General features: G+C 42.3%; 1 protein-coding gene across 1 annotated transcript in view; it reads left to right on the forward strand.

Annotated features, from left to right (window-relative positions):
- Window positions 1–14,420, forward strand: part of SCRN2 (secernin 2) — an 84,902-nt gene that overhangs the window by 59,516 nt on the left and 10,966 nt on the right. The window contains exon 5 of the mRNA XM_073608088.1: window positions 3,724–3,939. Coding sequence (XP_073464189.1) covers window positions 3,724–3,939 — 216 coding nt within the window. The remainder of the gene's footprint in view (window positions 1–3,723; window positions 3,940–14,420) is intronic.

Raw genomic sequence — 14,420 nt, forward strand, 5'->3', positions numbered from 1 at the left:
GCAGAGGCACTAGCTCCGCTTCGTCTTCAAGGAATTGCAGTAATTCCTTATTTAGACGATCTGTTATTTTTCGCCCCCTCAAGAGAGGAATTGCAGAGAAATTTAGGCAGAGCATGCAGCCATCTGGAGTCTCTCGGATGAATTCTAAATCTCCAAAAAAATCTTCCCTGAACCCTTCTCAGGAGATTCGGTTTCTAGGGTATATAATAAATTTGGTAGCTCAAAGGATCTTTCTTCCTTCAGAGAAGGAGGAAAAGATCCAGGATACAGTGTCTTTACTGCAGACCAACAGCAGCTGTCGGTAAGGCGGGTCATGTCAGCTCTGGGTGTTCTGACTTCGTCAATGTCGGCTGTTCAGTGGGCAAGGTTACATTTCAGGCATCTGCAGGCCTTTCTTCTGAGATCCTGGGATCACAATTTGGAATCTCTAGAATCGGAAGTAAAAATTCCAACCCAGGTGAAGAGGTCACTATGGTGGTGGAAGAGGCAGGATATCCTATCAGAGGGGTTAGTCTGGGCCTTTCCGATCGGAAAAAGGCTGATAACCGATGCCAGTTCCTGGGGGTGGGGGGCCCACCTAGAAAAGGATTTCACTCAGGGAAACTGGTCCAGGAAAGAGGCAACAAAGTCCTCAAACTGGAGAGAGCTCAAAGCGATCGACTTGGCTCTGAGGTTGTTCGCTCAGGGTCTTCAGGCTCAGCATGTTCAAATACTAACAGACAATGCCACGGCCGTGGCTTATATAAACAGACAGGGGAGGTACAAGGAGCAAATCGCTGCAAGTACTAGCCATGGACATTCTTCGGTGGGCAGAAGGACACTTGCTGTCTCTACCTGCGGTCCACCTAAAAGGGTCCCTAAACAGAGTGGCGGATTTCCTGAGCAGAAACCCCATTCAGGAAGCAGAATGGTCTCTGAACCCAGAGGTGTTCGCTCTGATTACCGAAAAATGGGGGCTGCCAGATGTGGACCTGTTCACCTCAAAGGAGAATGCCCTGGTTCCGCTATTTTTTTCCCTAAACAGTCATGACGGGTCACTAGGGACAGATGCTCTGGCGTATCCATGGAAATTCCATCTTTGCTACGCTTTCCCCCCATTCCAGTTAATTCCCTTAATATTAAGGAAAATTCAGAAAGAAATGGTACCAGTCATTCTAATCATGCCCTTTTGGCCAAGAAGGGCCTGGTTTTCAACCGTTCTGAGAATGGCGGTCCAGCCTTATTGGCATCTGCCCCTCAGGCACGATTTACTATTACAGGGTCCTGTAAATCATCCAGAGGTAGCCACTTTGGCTCTCACAGCCTGGTATCTGAAGAGCAGCTCCTAAAAAGCAAGGGTTTTTCCAACCGATTGATTGCAACACTATTATCAAGTAGGAAAAAGGTGACTAGGGACATTTATTCCAAGGTCTGGAGCGTTTATAAGACATGGTGTAATTCATCTGCCCAGGACCCAGGGAGTCTTGTTACCATTCTTGAATTTTTACAGGATGGAGCCGACAAGGGACTAGCAGTTAGTACCTTGAAGGTGCAGGTTGCTGCGCTAGCAGTGTTCTTAGAAAGATCTGTGGCCTTGAATCCGTTGGTAACCAGATTCTTTAGATCCCTTACGAGATCCAGACCAGCACTGCTTAAAGTCTTTCCTAAATGGGATCTGTCTATAGTCCTTCAGTCTCTAACAAAGAGTCCCTTTGAACCGTTAGATGAAGCACCACTCAGATATCTCACTTTTAAGTCTGTGTTTCTGATAGCCATGGTCTCTGCACGCAGGATCAGTGAGCTTAACCCTTTATCAATTAAGGAACCCTATTTGTCTATCTTTCCTGATAGGGTTATACTGAGGACAGTAATTCTTACTTTCTTACAGAAATTCTTACCAAAAGGTAGCTTCAATACAGAATCGTTTTCAGGACATTATACTTCCAACCTTCTGCCCCAACCCAGCAGGGGAGAAGGAGACTTGTTTCCACATGTTGGATGTCAGAAGGACTTTGTTATGCTATTTGGAAAGAACAAGGTCCTTTAGACGTTCAGATTCACTCTTTGTGCTTTTCTCAGGCAACAGGAAGGGTTGCCAGGCTTCTAAGGTTTCTTTAGCAAGGTGGCTGAAACTATCCATTTCAGAGGCTTATTCGCATGCAGGTGTGTCTCCACCAGCAGGAATTTGTGCGCACTAAACAAGAGCACTAGCAGCCACTTGGGCAGAGAAAGCTGGCGCCACCCCTGAACAAATTTGCAGGGTGGCAACATGGTCGAGTTTTCACACATTCGTGAAACATTACAGGCTGGACCCCACATCTGCTAATGATCAGGCGTTTGGCAGAAAGGTCCTGCAAGCTGTTGTCCTGCCCTAAGGGGGTAAGTCTCTGTTATCCTCTCAGGTGCTGTCCTGAAAGACGCCTTGGGAAAAATCAAGTTAGACTTACCGGTAACTTGTTTTCCAGAAGTCTCTCAGGACAGCAACATCCCGCCCTATCGTATTTAATATACTATGCTGTGACTAACGTATGTGTTTATGTGTTCCAGCCGGGGCTGGAGGTCTTCTCGATTACAACTGAGGTATGGTAGGGAGGCGCCTCCCTTTAAAGTTTGGAGGAAGAAGGCGTTTCCTGTTTCCGGTGGGTGGAGTCGCTATCTCTCAGGTGCTGTCCTGAAAGACTTCTGGAAAACAAGTTACCGGTAAGTCTAACTTGATTTTTCAGATCCTCAGAGAGTTCTTTGCCATGAGGTGTCATGTTGAACTTCCAGTGACCAGTATGAGAGAGAGAGAGAGATATAACACCAAATTTAACACACCTGCTCCCCATTCACACTTGAGACCTTGTAACACTAATGAGTCACATGACACCAGGGAGGGAAAAGGGCTAATTGGGCCCAATTTGGACATTTTCACTTAGGGCTGTAATCACTTTTGTTGCCAGTGGTTTAGACATCAATGGCTGTGTGTATTTTGAAGGGACAGCAAATTTACAATGTTATACAAGCTGTGCACTCACTACTTTGCTACAATGTAAAGTGTCATTTCTTCAGTATTGTCACATGAAAAGATATAATAAAATATTTACAAAAATGTGAGGGGTGTACTCACTTTTGTGAGATACTGTATATAGTATTTGGGGGTTCTAAGTAAAAAATATTAATTTAAACTTGTAAACAAAAAGTTCCAGAAAAGGCTGTCAGCAAGTATGGATTTCCTCTCACTTCCTGTTTGGCTATGGGACAGGTAGTGAAGGATAATCCCTGCAATGGGATACAGATGGCAAAAAAGAAACTTACAGGGGTTATAACTCTCCTTGCTCTATCTAAAATGAAAACAAAGTGTTGTCTATAGTTCTACTTTAAAGAAGAGGTCCAGCCCCCCCACGAAAAAATTAAGTCAGCAGCTACAAATACTGTACAAATGCTGCTGACTTTTAATATTGACACTTACCTGTTCTGTGGCACCCTTCTGGGTGAAGCTCCGCTTTAAGTGCTGCTGCACATTTTTTTGTAGGGTGGCCATACTTTTACTTGAAGATGCTTTTTTTTTTTTTTTTTCCCCATGTGTGTTAATGTTGATTCAGTGTGCTCTTTAATGCAGTAGTTGAAAAAAATATGTGTGTGTGTATTTTATATGTATTTCATTGTGCTATTTATTTATTCACTTTAAAATATAGGATTATTGTGGAAGTCTGAATGGTAATTGTCCTGCTCAGTTCCATTTATATTGTGTCTCTTACATAGGGGGAGCACGAAACATCTCTAACCAGCTAAGTGTGGGCATAGATATATGGCAGAAACACCCACAGCTCTGCTCACATGCCCTGGCACAGGGCTGGTGGAATGAAAAAGAACAGTTCAACTTTAGGAAAGTCTATTCTCTAGAGAAACAGCCAGTTCGTATGGAGGCAGCAAAGGCACGATATAAGGCTGGGCAAGAACTGCTGCAGAGACAAGAAGGTGAGTAGAGATATGTTCTGCTAGATTGCAATCAGATTTTAGGTTATCTATATAATGCTTTCAGGAGATAAGATGATACCCGCCCCATGCTTTGTGATTTATTGCAGCCGCTCACTTATCAGATTGACGTCTTGTTTCTTGAGAAGAAGATGGAAATATTTAGTCTTCATTATGTGAGTGGTGCTCTTATAAAGGATAGTTCAGCTTTTCTTAAAAATCTGGCATTTTAAGGATCCCTAAATTCCTTAAAAGCATCCTACTTCACAATTTGCAGCTCTCAGTCTTACATAATACCAAAAGTTTGTGCAGATAATTATGTATTTGTTTTGTTCCCAGCGTAGTGTACTTTGAAATAAACTGAATGTAAACCCTCACATATACCCAGTGAAGTGAACAGCCTCAGATTATACACAGAGATGAACACATCCTCTTACATAGGTTTTGCTTGTTTATCTGCAGTCTTCTCTTCCCTACACCCCTGCAAAAGGCCAGAAAAGTGTTAAAATCCTTCTGCATTTGGAGGGGGCGGAGAGGCTTCAGTTAGTATGGGAGAGCTAATAGGAGGAAAGGGACACCCCCCTCACCCGGGACACCCCACATAGGCAGAGGTATGAGAGAACATGCAGAGCTGTATTCTAAATAGACACGCTCCATGCTTATCTCCCTCCCGTCACAAATTTGTCATGTGTCTGGAAAACTTCTCAGAAGTTACTGATAACAGAGGAACGAAGCACCAGAGAGAAACGACACTTAGAGATTTGGCGATAGGTAAGTGTACACTACGATATGTGCTTTGCTCAAATTCCATGACTGGGGTTTACAACCACTTTAAAGCATATCTGCCAACTGCTCCTGATTTACCTGGACAGTTCAGAATTTCAGTTATTTGTCCAATGAAAGCTGTGTCAAGGCTTTGTCCCAGAGCGCCCCACCACACTGAAGGGCTGGAGCTGGGAACGGTCTTGTGACCAGACACGTACCAATGAGCAGTGTGCAGAAGAGAATCCAACTCTGAGATGTCGCTTGAATGTGAGAAGGGCCTCCAGCAGGTACAAATGCAACCTTGGTCACCATTATGAGCTTTTGTTTATGCTACTTTTCTAACGTTTTTAGAAGTTCTAGCTTTCTGATTCTTTATAGACCGCCTCTGACCATAGGGTGCAATCCATTTTGTTTGGATTTTTGTAATATTTTTTGTTCTCAATGGATCTTTGTCCCGTGACTCCAATATACATTGACAGCAGCAGAGTAAATTATCAGGAATAGCCCGAGTGGAGTGAACAATAGTAAAACTCATCTGTATGCTCTCACTGATATCCTTAACCACCTCAATACCGGGCACTTTCACCCTCTTCCTGCCCAGGCAATTTTCAGATTTCAGCACTGTCACACTTTGAATGATAATTGCAACACTGTACCCACATGAAATTTTTATAATTTTTTTTCACACAAATGGAGCTTGCTTTTGGTGATATTTAATAACCACTGGGGTTTTTAATTTTTGCTAAACAAATAAAAAAAAGCAAACATTTGGAAAAAAGTTTTAGTTCCTGTTATAAATTTTGCAAATAAGTGGTTTTTCTTCCTCACTGATGTGAGTTGATGAGGCTGCACTGATATTCGGCAATGATGGGCACTGATAGGTGGCACTGTTGGGGCTGCACTGATAATCAGGACACTAATGATCAATGCCCTGATTATCAATGTAAAAGTCCCCTGTCACCTTCTCCTCTAAGATCTTTCCTACTCTTTTCTCCCCCTCTTGGAGTCCACGGGGTCTGCAATTGGAGACATTTTTACAGTTTTTTTTGCCTTTTATTTCATCGTGACGCTGAACTGGTTGTCCTTAAATGTCCAGGGTATAAATTCCCCCCAAAAGAGGGCGAGGTTTAATGTAGAAACATTTAAAATAATGCATTTGGGTGGCAAAAATATGAATGCAATTTATACACTAGGTGAAAACCTCTGGGGGAATCTAGGATGGAAAAAGACCTGGGGGTCCTAGTAGATGATAGGCTCAGCAATGGCGTACAATGCCAAACTGCTGCTTACAAAGGAAACAGAATATTGGCATGCATTAAAAAAAAAAAAAAAAGGGGATTAACTCCAGGGATAAAGCAAAAATTCTCCCACTCTACGAGACTCTGGTCCGGCCACACCTAGAGTATGCTGTCCAGTGTGGGGCACCAGTCCTCAGGAAAGATGTACTGGAAATGGAGCGAGTACAAAGAAGGGCAACAAAGCTAATAAAGGGTCTGGAGGATATTAGTTATGAAGAAAGGTTGCGAGCACTGAATTTATTCTTTCTGAAGAAGAGATGCTTGAGAGGGGATATGATTTCAATTTACAAATACTGTACTGGTGACCCCAAAATAGGGATAAAACTTTTTCGCGGAAGGGAGTTTAACAAGACACGTGGCCACTCATTAAAATTTTAAGAAAATAGGTTTAACCATAAACTACGTAGAAGGTTCTTTACTGTAAGAGCGGCAAGGCTGTAGAATTCCCTTCCACAGGTTGTGGTCTCAGCGGGGAGCATCGATAGTTTCAAAAAACTATTAGAACGACCAAAACATGCAGGGATATACAAGGTAATACTGACTTATAATCACACACATAGGTTGGACTTGAGTCTTTTTTTTCAACCTCGCCTACTATGTAACTATATGTAAATATCTTAAAAAACAACAGATCGACACGTGTTTACAGGATGCGCTTTTTTCATCCACCTCTTTCCCCAGGTACTTTCATGCTCAGTACTCTCAGGTGTTTTTTGCAAAAGAGCGCTCATAGCCTTTCACAATTCTGTCCCGTTCAGTTGCACTAAACAGATAGCTGACTCATACTGCAGATACCTTCTGCTTCAGCGTTCCATTCAAGATACTGAGGTCACTATTATGACCTACTACACTCCTAATTCCAACCCAGGGCTTTTCCTGACTCATGTCTGCGTTTTGTGGATGTCACACCAAAAATGTACTCTGCTCTTGGCGGGAGACTCTAATGTGACCTTGAATCCTATCCTAGACAAATATCCCTCGGAAAGAATAGCCGCATCACCTGATGCGAGAAAATGTTCTCATTCCTTGCAATCTCATGATCTGGTGGACCTTTGGAGGGAATTTCATTCCGTGGGTAAAGATTACACTCATCCTCATCATTCTCACTCGAGAATCGACCACATGTTTATGTTAAGTAAACATCTTCCCCTGGTATGCTCCATATCATTCTGGCTGCCCCTTGGTCGGCCATGACCCCGTTTTAGTTGTTTGCCGTTCCCTATTATGTAAGCCCCATGTTTTCTCTTGGGTTATGAATGATTCCCTTTTGTCTCCTAAAGATATTCAGGCAGACCTCTTGAAAACTTTGTCGGAATACTTTAGCCTGAATTCTGCATCAGTATCCTCTCCTGGTACTCTTTTGGAGGCATATAAGGCAGTGCTCAGGGGCCACATCATTCAATTAGCTATGAAACGCAAACAAGAGTGCCAAAAGCTCCAATGTGATTTAAAATCTTGCCTTGAGTCAATCTTTGCTACTTTTAAACAATCTCCTAATCTCGCTAACCATAAACTATGGAATTGGATCTATGTCTTACTGATATTGCCGAAAGCACTTTACGCTGGTCCTGCCAGAAATGGTATGCCAAAGCGAATAAACTGAATGCGATGCTGGCCAATAGGTTGCGCACCTTTTTTACCCCTAAGTTCACTATCATCACTTTGCGCATCCGCCATAACATACTCACTAGCGACCCAACTAGGATTTTAGATGAATCCCGCCATAGACTTGCCACATTGTATTCGGCCCATAATTAAGCAAATATTTAGGACAGAGAAACTGTTCCTCCCTCACTTAATTAAAAAAGACCAGGTTGGGTTCATTCCTCAACGCCAGGCTGCAGATGCAATCAGACGAATCATACAGCTGCAACACATCGCTCACCATCGCTTTTTGGAGATGATGCTTGCATCACTCGATGTGAATGAAGCCTTCGATACCTTGTCCTGGCCCTACTCGATGTCTGTGCACCGTCATTATGGTTTCGGTGTCTCGTATCTACACTTGTTAACCACTTCCCTACCGCGCATAGTCATATGACGGTGGCAGGAACCCTTTGTCCCTCCGGGCCGCCATCATATGACATCTTTTCTTCCTGAGCCTTTAGGGGGCGGGCGCGCCGTGTCACTAGGCACCTGATGCATGTGCCAAGCGGCCGCGATGTCTGCTGGGCACCCGCGATTTCCGTGAACACAGCAGGACCATGGATCTGTATGTGTGTAAACACACAGATCCATGTCCTGTCAGAGGAGAGGGGACCGATGGTGTGTTCCCAGTACAGAAGAACACAGATCGGTCTCCTCCCCCACAGTTAGAATCACTCCCTAGGAAACATAATTAACCCCTCGATCACCCCTAGTGTTAACCCCTTCCCTGCCAGTCACATTTACACAGTAATCAGAGCATTTTTTTATAGCACCGATCGCTGTATAAATGTGAATGGTCCCAAAATAGTGTCAAAAGTGTCCGAAGTGTCTGCCGCAATATCGCAGTCACAATAAAAATAAAATAAAAAAAAAATAAATAAATTTTATAAGCCTATCATCCAACATTTGTTGGCCGAAAATTGGACAACAATTGTTGAAAGGAGCCTACTAATGGTAAGAACTTTGGACAACAGCCTGTCAAATGACAATCCCCTTCTGATTTTCGTACCGTGTATACGAGGCTTTAAGCTGGATACACACTATAACAATAAAATAATATAATGACAATAAAAATGCCATAAATTTATCCCCTATTTTGTAGACGCTATAACTTTTGCGCAAACCAATCAATATACGCGTATTGCAATTTTTTTTTTTTTTTAACCAAAAATATGTAGAATACATATCGCCCTAAACTAAGGAAAAAAAGTGTTTTTGTTTTTTTTGAATGGGATATTTATTTTAGCAAAAAGTTAAAAATATTGTTTTTTTTTTTTCAAAATTGTCGCTCTTTTTTTTGTTTTTATAATGCAAAAATTAAAAACCGCAGAGGTGATCAAATACCACCAAAAGAAAGCTCTATTTGTGGGGGAAAAAAAAAATTTATCAAAGTTTCATATGGGTACAGTGTTGCATGACCGCGCAATTGTCATTCAAAGTGTAACAGCGCTGAAAGCTGGTCTGGGCAGGAAGGGTGTGAAAATGCCCTATTGAAGTGGTTAACGGCTTTGTATGATTCCTCCCAGGCAAAAATTAAATACAATGGATTTGAATCCTCCCTTTTTCTTATCGGGGGGGGGGGGTATCCTCCTAAGATTGGAGGGTGCACTTCTTTATATTGATGTCCAACCTTAATAAGTTTCTATGTTTTGGGATTCTAATTACGTGGCCCGAGTTGTTCTGTTTTAGTTCACCGTACAATACAACCAGGAAACTTGAGCTCTCTTAACCAGAGACTTTTGGACATTTGTTAGGATGCTAAATGGAACTCCGAAGCTCTGCAACTATCTTGTTTTATCCTTTTGGGATTTTTTTTCCGCCTTTGTCATATATAATGTAACGGCCTTATTGTTTACCTAAATTACCTGTTCGAATTATTTTGCAAATAAAATCTTTTGTAAAAGAAAAGTCCCCTGTCACAATTGCCAGTTACTGGCTCTCCTCTCCTCATGCTGTGACAGCGCGTAAGAAAAGTAATACCGATAACTGACAAGTGTGTTTACATGTGATCACCTGTGATTGAACACAGCTGATTGACCCCTTGCCCCGATCTGTGATCAACTGTAGCCAAAGGAAATGCCCCAGCGGGCGCACGGAGGGCACAGTTTTGGAGGACGTCCATCTTTTGGCTATGGAGCAGTTGGGAAGCGGTTAAAGTAGGTTTCCGGCACTAAAACATCCTTTAAGCTTCAATGTTAATTCACTTCTAAACTTCCTCCTGAATCTTTCATGGCTTCCTCTTATATACTTTACCAGTGACGGAGCTACCTAGGTTACATTTGCGTCCGGCCCTGGCATTCCACCACTATGGGCCCCCCCCCCCCCCCCCAAGACGGCAGAAAGGTGAGCTGGCATTCAACACTTACAAAGCCCCAGGCAGGGGTGCAGATACTGCAGGAATATACCAGTACCGGCATATGCACCAGCAGGTTGAGCTGAATCCAGCCGGCACCTTTTGCACACACAGTGTGCCCACTCCCCTCTCCTGTCACGCGGCGGTGACTCAAAAAGCCATCCAGCTTATGTAATCTGCAAGTGTATAAGAAGTAAAAATATACTAAGAAACAGAGTACAAAAATACTGGACATCTATAGTTTAGTCGGCATACAGGAGTTGGTTGGGGAGCTTGGGAAAAACTCTAGCTGGTAATAGTGACACACCAACAAAAAACAAACTTACTTGTTACACCATTTATAGTTGTTTATAAGAATCAAGGAGGATGCAATGTTCCAAGTGTAATGCTTGCAGTATTGATCTCCCAAATTTTTGAGGTAGTGGAGGAGAAAGGATTGGAGTGGATTGAAAACTCAAACCATCATTTGGTAGTGTTGTCCCATATCAATATTCATGGGTAACAGCATTTCAGACAGGCAGAGTCATAGAATGCATCCGGCCTATGCGGTCCACAAGGAACGGCTAAGTGGATACCTATGCCAAATCCTATGGTAAAAGAATAATGCATAGTCAGATATGCTATACTGCAAATGAACTTTTGTACATAAATCTATATATACGGGAAACTTGGCCTATATAGAAAATTGTAGGAGCTGGATAAACTCAACAATATATGCTACTTTCAAAAGGGAGGGAGGGGGAAAAGGGGAGAGAGAGGGTTTTATAGAGTAAAATGCTAACTCCATATATATGGACCTATGCTCTGTTTTATCCATAAGTATGGAACTGACAGGCATGTTAACACATGGCAAAAAGGGGGGTTTAGGGCCTATGTATAGTATAAAAAAACTACATATTTTTTGATGGCTATATAGGTGAAAAATTGCCCATGATTTATAAATAAGGAAGCAATTTACTAAATAAATAAAATTAGTTACTTAGTATCTAGCAATAATTCAAGTATATATAATTGCTAGGACATAAAAAGAATAAAGGACCAAAAGAAAGAGCATGATAGCCAGTGCTTACTTTGTAGTTGAGAGTCTGCATACACCTGCTCCACAAGACACACCAAAGGTGTATGAGAGGAGACTGGTGTGTTGCCAGATTATAAACCAGCTGATTGCGAGGTGTAGCCGCCCATAGAGGGCGGAGAACCTCGCAGCTGTAGGTGTTTTGGTGGATCAGAGATGTATGGGCAGAGAGGGGAGGGTGGGATCAGCTAGGCGATACACCTCCCACTGCTGACAAGTGTCAGCAAAGGGGGTGATACTATCACCTAGAGCTCGTTCCCCCAGCACAGTGGCGTATGATGCCACCTCGCCGGCTGGCGCGGTGACATCAGACGTCCAAGCGCCGCCGACACGGAAAGAGGGACGCCAATGTAGCGAATCCGAAGGTCCGCCGTCCAGTGCATGCGCGGATGGCGGAGTGCTGCAGATCCCCAGGCATCCATGGTATGGCTCCACGCATTGATGCGTGGAGCCTACCCGTGAAGGGGGAAAATGCAAGGGCCGAAAAACAAACCGACAGTACCTGAATAATGCTGATAAAAATGGAAAGAAAGAGTGATTGATAATACGTTGGAATATTAGATATGGGGGATCAAAAACAGGTCATTGTAAAAATGCGCAACAAAATATCAAAAGATATTGTAATATTACATTGCATTTTCCCGATTTACATACCATATATACAGTTGGAAAATATTAAATGCATTTGTACAATCAACGAGTATTGGATACATTCCATAGAAATTATCAAAAGATATTGTAATATTACATTGCATTTTCCTGATTTACATACCATATATACAGTTGGAAAATATTGAATGCATTTGTACAATCAACGAGTATTGGATACATTCGTAACATTGATATTCTGATGGGAATCAATAGGATTATTGGTAAAATAACTTGAAACCCCATAGTCCTAATGCACATATCAGCAGACCAACCATATACTGAGATAGATGCTACACAATATATGTATTATTATACAGAATGAAAAGAGGAAATAAAAAACGGGTAAAAAAGGAAATTAAAAATAAGAATACAAAAAGTCAGGAATATAATGTAAGTGGTCATTCTTCCAGCTACACAGGCTTAGAGCTGTCACTAAAAATTTGGTGGACTGGACTCAGCAATCAGTATCTTTATATCTCGGTGTTATACTTAGTTACAATGTAACACATCCATCTTTTATTTGCACAGTGTGGACAGTAGCTTTTTACACAAATGTGTGAAAAATAGTGTAGCGCTAAATAGTGAAATGCCTGTATGTGCAAAGAAGCACTGAATAATAAAAATCTACTAAGAGAGTGATGGTCAGTCACTCACTAAAGTGCAGGTGCAAAAGTGCTAACATAAAACACATCAAAATCAATGAGCCATGATAACTTGGTTCCTTTAAAAGTAAATACACTGAAATGCATGAAGAAAAACCAGTTCACTAGAGTGTAAACACCAAAGTCCAGAGAGTGCCAGCAGTGAAGGATCCACTTCTGAGGACGAAGGATGGGTCGACTTCAGATGGAATAGGTGAAATATATATGTAGATTTCAAATCAATTTTCAAAGTGGAAAAGATAAAACACCCTTACCAGATGCGGTGGACACACCTACCATACGGCAGTGGCAACCTGTGAGGGTCTTGGCAATCTTTTATAGCCTAGGCCATCTTTATGTAGAGCAACAATTCTTTTTTTCAGAACCTCAGAAAGTTCTTTGCCATGAGGTGCCATGTTGAACTTCCAGTGACCAGTATGAGAGAGTGAGAGCGATAACACCAAATTTAACACACCTGCTTACCATTGACACCAGAGACCTTGTAACACTAACGAGTCACATGACATCGGGGAGGGAAAATGGCTAATTGGGCCCAATTTGGACATTTTCACTTAGGGGTGTACTCACTTTTGTTGCCAGCAGTTTAGACATCAAAGGCTGTGTGTTGAGTTATTTTGAGGGGACAGCAAATTTACATTGTTATACAAGCTGTACACTCACTACTTTACATTGATGCAAAATGTAATTTCTTCAGTGTTGTCACATGAAAAGATTTTACAATAATTTGAGGGGTGTACTAACTTATGTGAGGTACTGTATATAAAAAAGCTAATTCCATTCCAGTTAAAAGTGGTAAAATTGATCCATCGTCAAGGGGCACCCCAGGAACGTGGGGGGGGGGGGGGGCTCTGGTTTCCAGAGACCACCTTCCACAGAAAGAATAGGGGGGGTTACTGATATTAGGGGGAAGCCTTTATCTCAGTGCCCCCTTATATTATTGTATTCACTCCCCCCTCAGACTTGCCTGGCGACGCTGTCACTGACCTCCTATCAGGTACACCATGCAGGGCTCAGTTAGACGGCTCCAGGTTGGTGACTCTGGTTTTATCCTATAGTCTTCTCTCCACAGTCCACACACATTTTACTTCTCCCATGACCCCCATCCTGGCGGCACTCCCACTCTTGACTCCTCTCCAGACTCCCCCTCAGAGACTGCAGACATGATATAAGACAAGAGATGGTCAGAGGTTGCGAACATGGTACAAAAGATAGTTAGAGACTGAGGACAGGATACAAGAGATGGCTAGAGCCTGAGGACAGGATACAAGAGATGGTCAGAGGTTATGGACATGATACAAGAGATGGTCAGAGGTTTAGGACAAGATACAAGAGATGGTCAGAGGCTGCAAGCATGATACAGTAGATGTCAGAGACTGCAGACATGATACAGTAGGTGTCAGAGGCTGCAGGCATGGTACAGAAGATGGTTAGAGACTGAGGACATCATACTAAAGATGGCCAGAGACTGCAGCCATGGTACAAGAGATGTCGTTTGACTAACCATATGAGCCATGCCAAACAAATCTCAGGAGTAAGGTGGAAACTCTTCCAGGAAAAATCTTCTTCACTGGAAAGCCAGATTTGAATGCAATAAAAAATGTTAAATCTGCAGAGAGAATGTTTTTGCTCCTACTGAAGGGGCCACCAGTTTATTTCGCTAAACATAAAGTCCTGATGTCCTTTTGATATTTGACGACCTGATAATTTCTATGACCTGCCTGTCAAGTATGGAGTGTTCCATTCGGATCTACTGTTAACCCTTTGCATCATATGATTACATTGCTTGTTTTCATATCTTTCTGGTAAGCAGATTGATAGCACGTGGGTGTGGTGTGCCTTTCCTTTGCACACTGAAGTTTGTTGGAGGCTTCACGTTATCTCTATCTCTTATTGATCTTCTATGGACTATCACATATATTTTTAAATTTGTTTCAGCATTGCATTTTGCATTTTTAAATTTGTTTCAGCGCTGCATTTTGGATTTTTATATTTGTGTTTGATGAAATCAACAAACTATGCTGGCTGCGTTTCTT

This window comes from Aquarana catesbeiana, linkage group LG12, assembly GCF_042186555.1.
Source record: "Aquarana catesbeiana isolate 2022-GZ linkage group LG12, ASM4218655v1, whole genome shotgun sequence".
Classification (NCBI taxonomy): domain Eukaryota; kingdom Metazoa; phylum Chordata; class Amphibia; order Anura; family Ranidae; genus Aquarana; species Aquarana catesbeiana.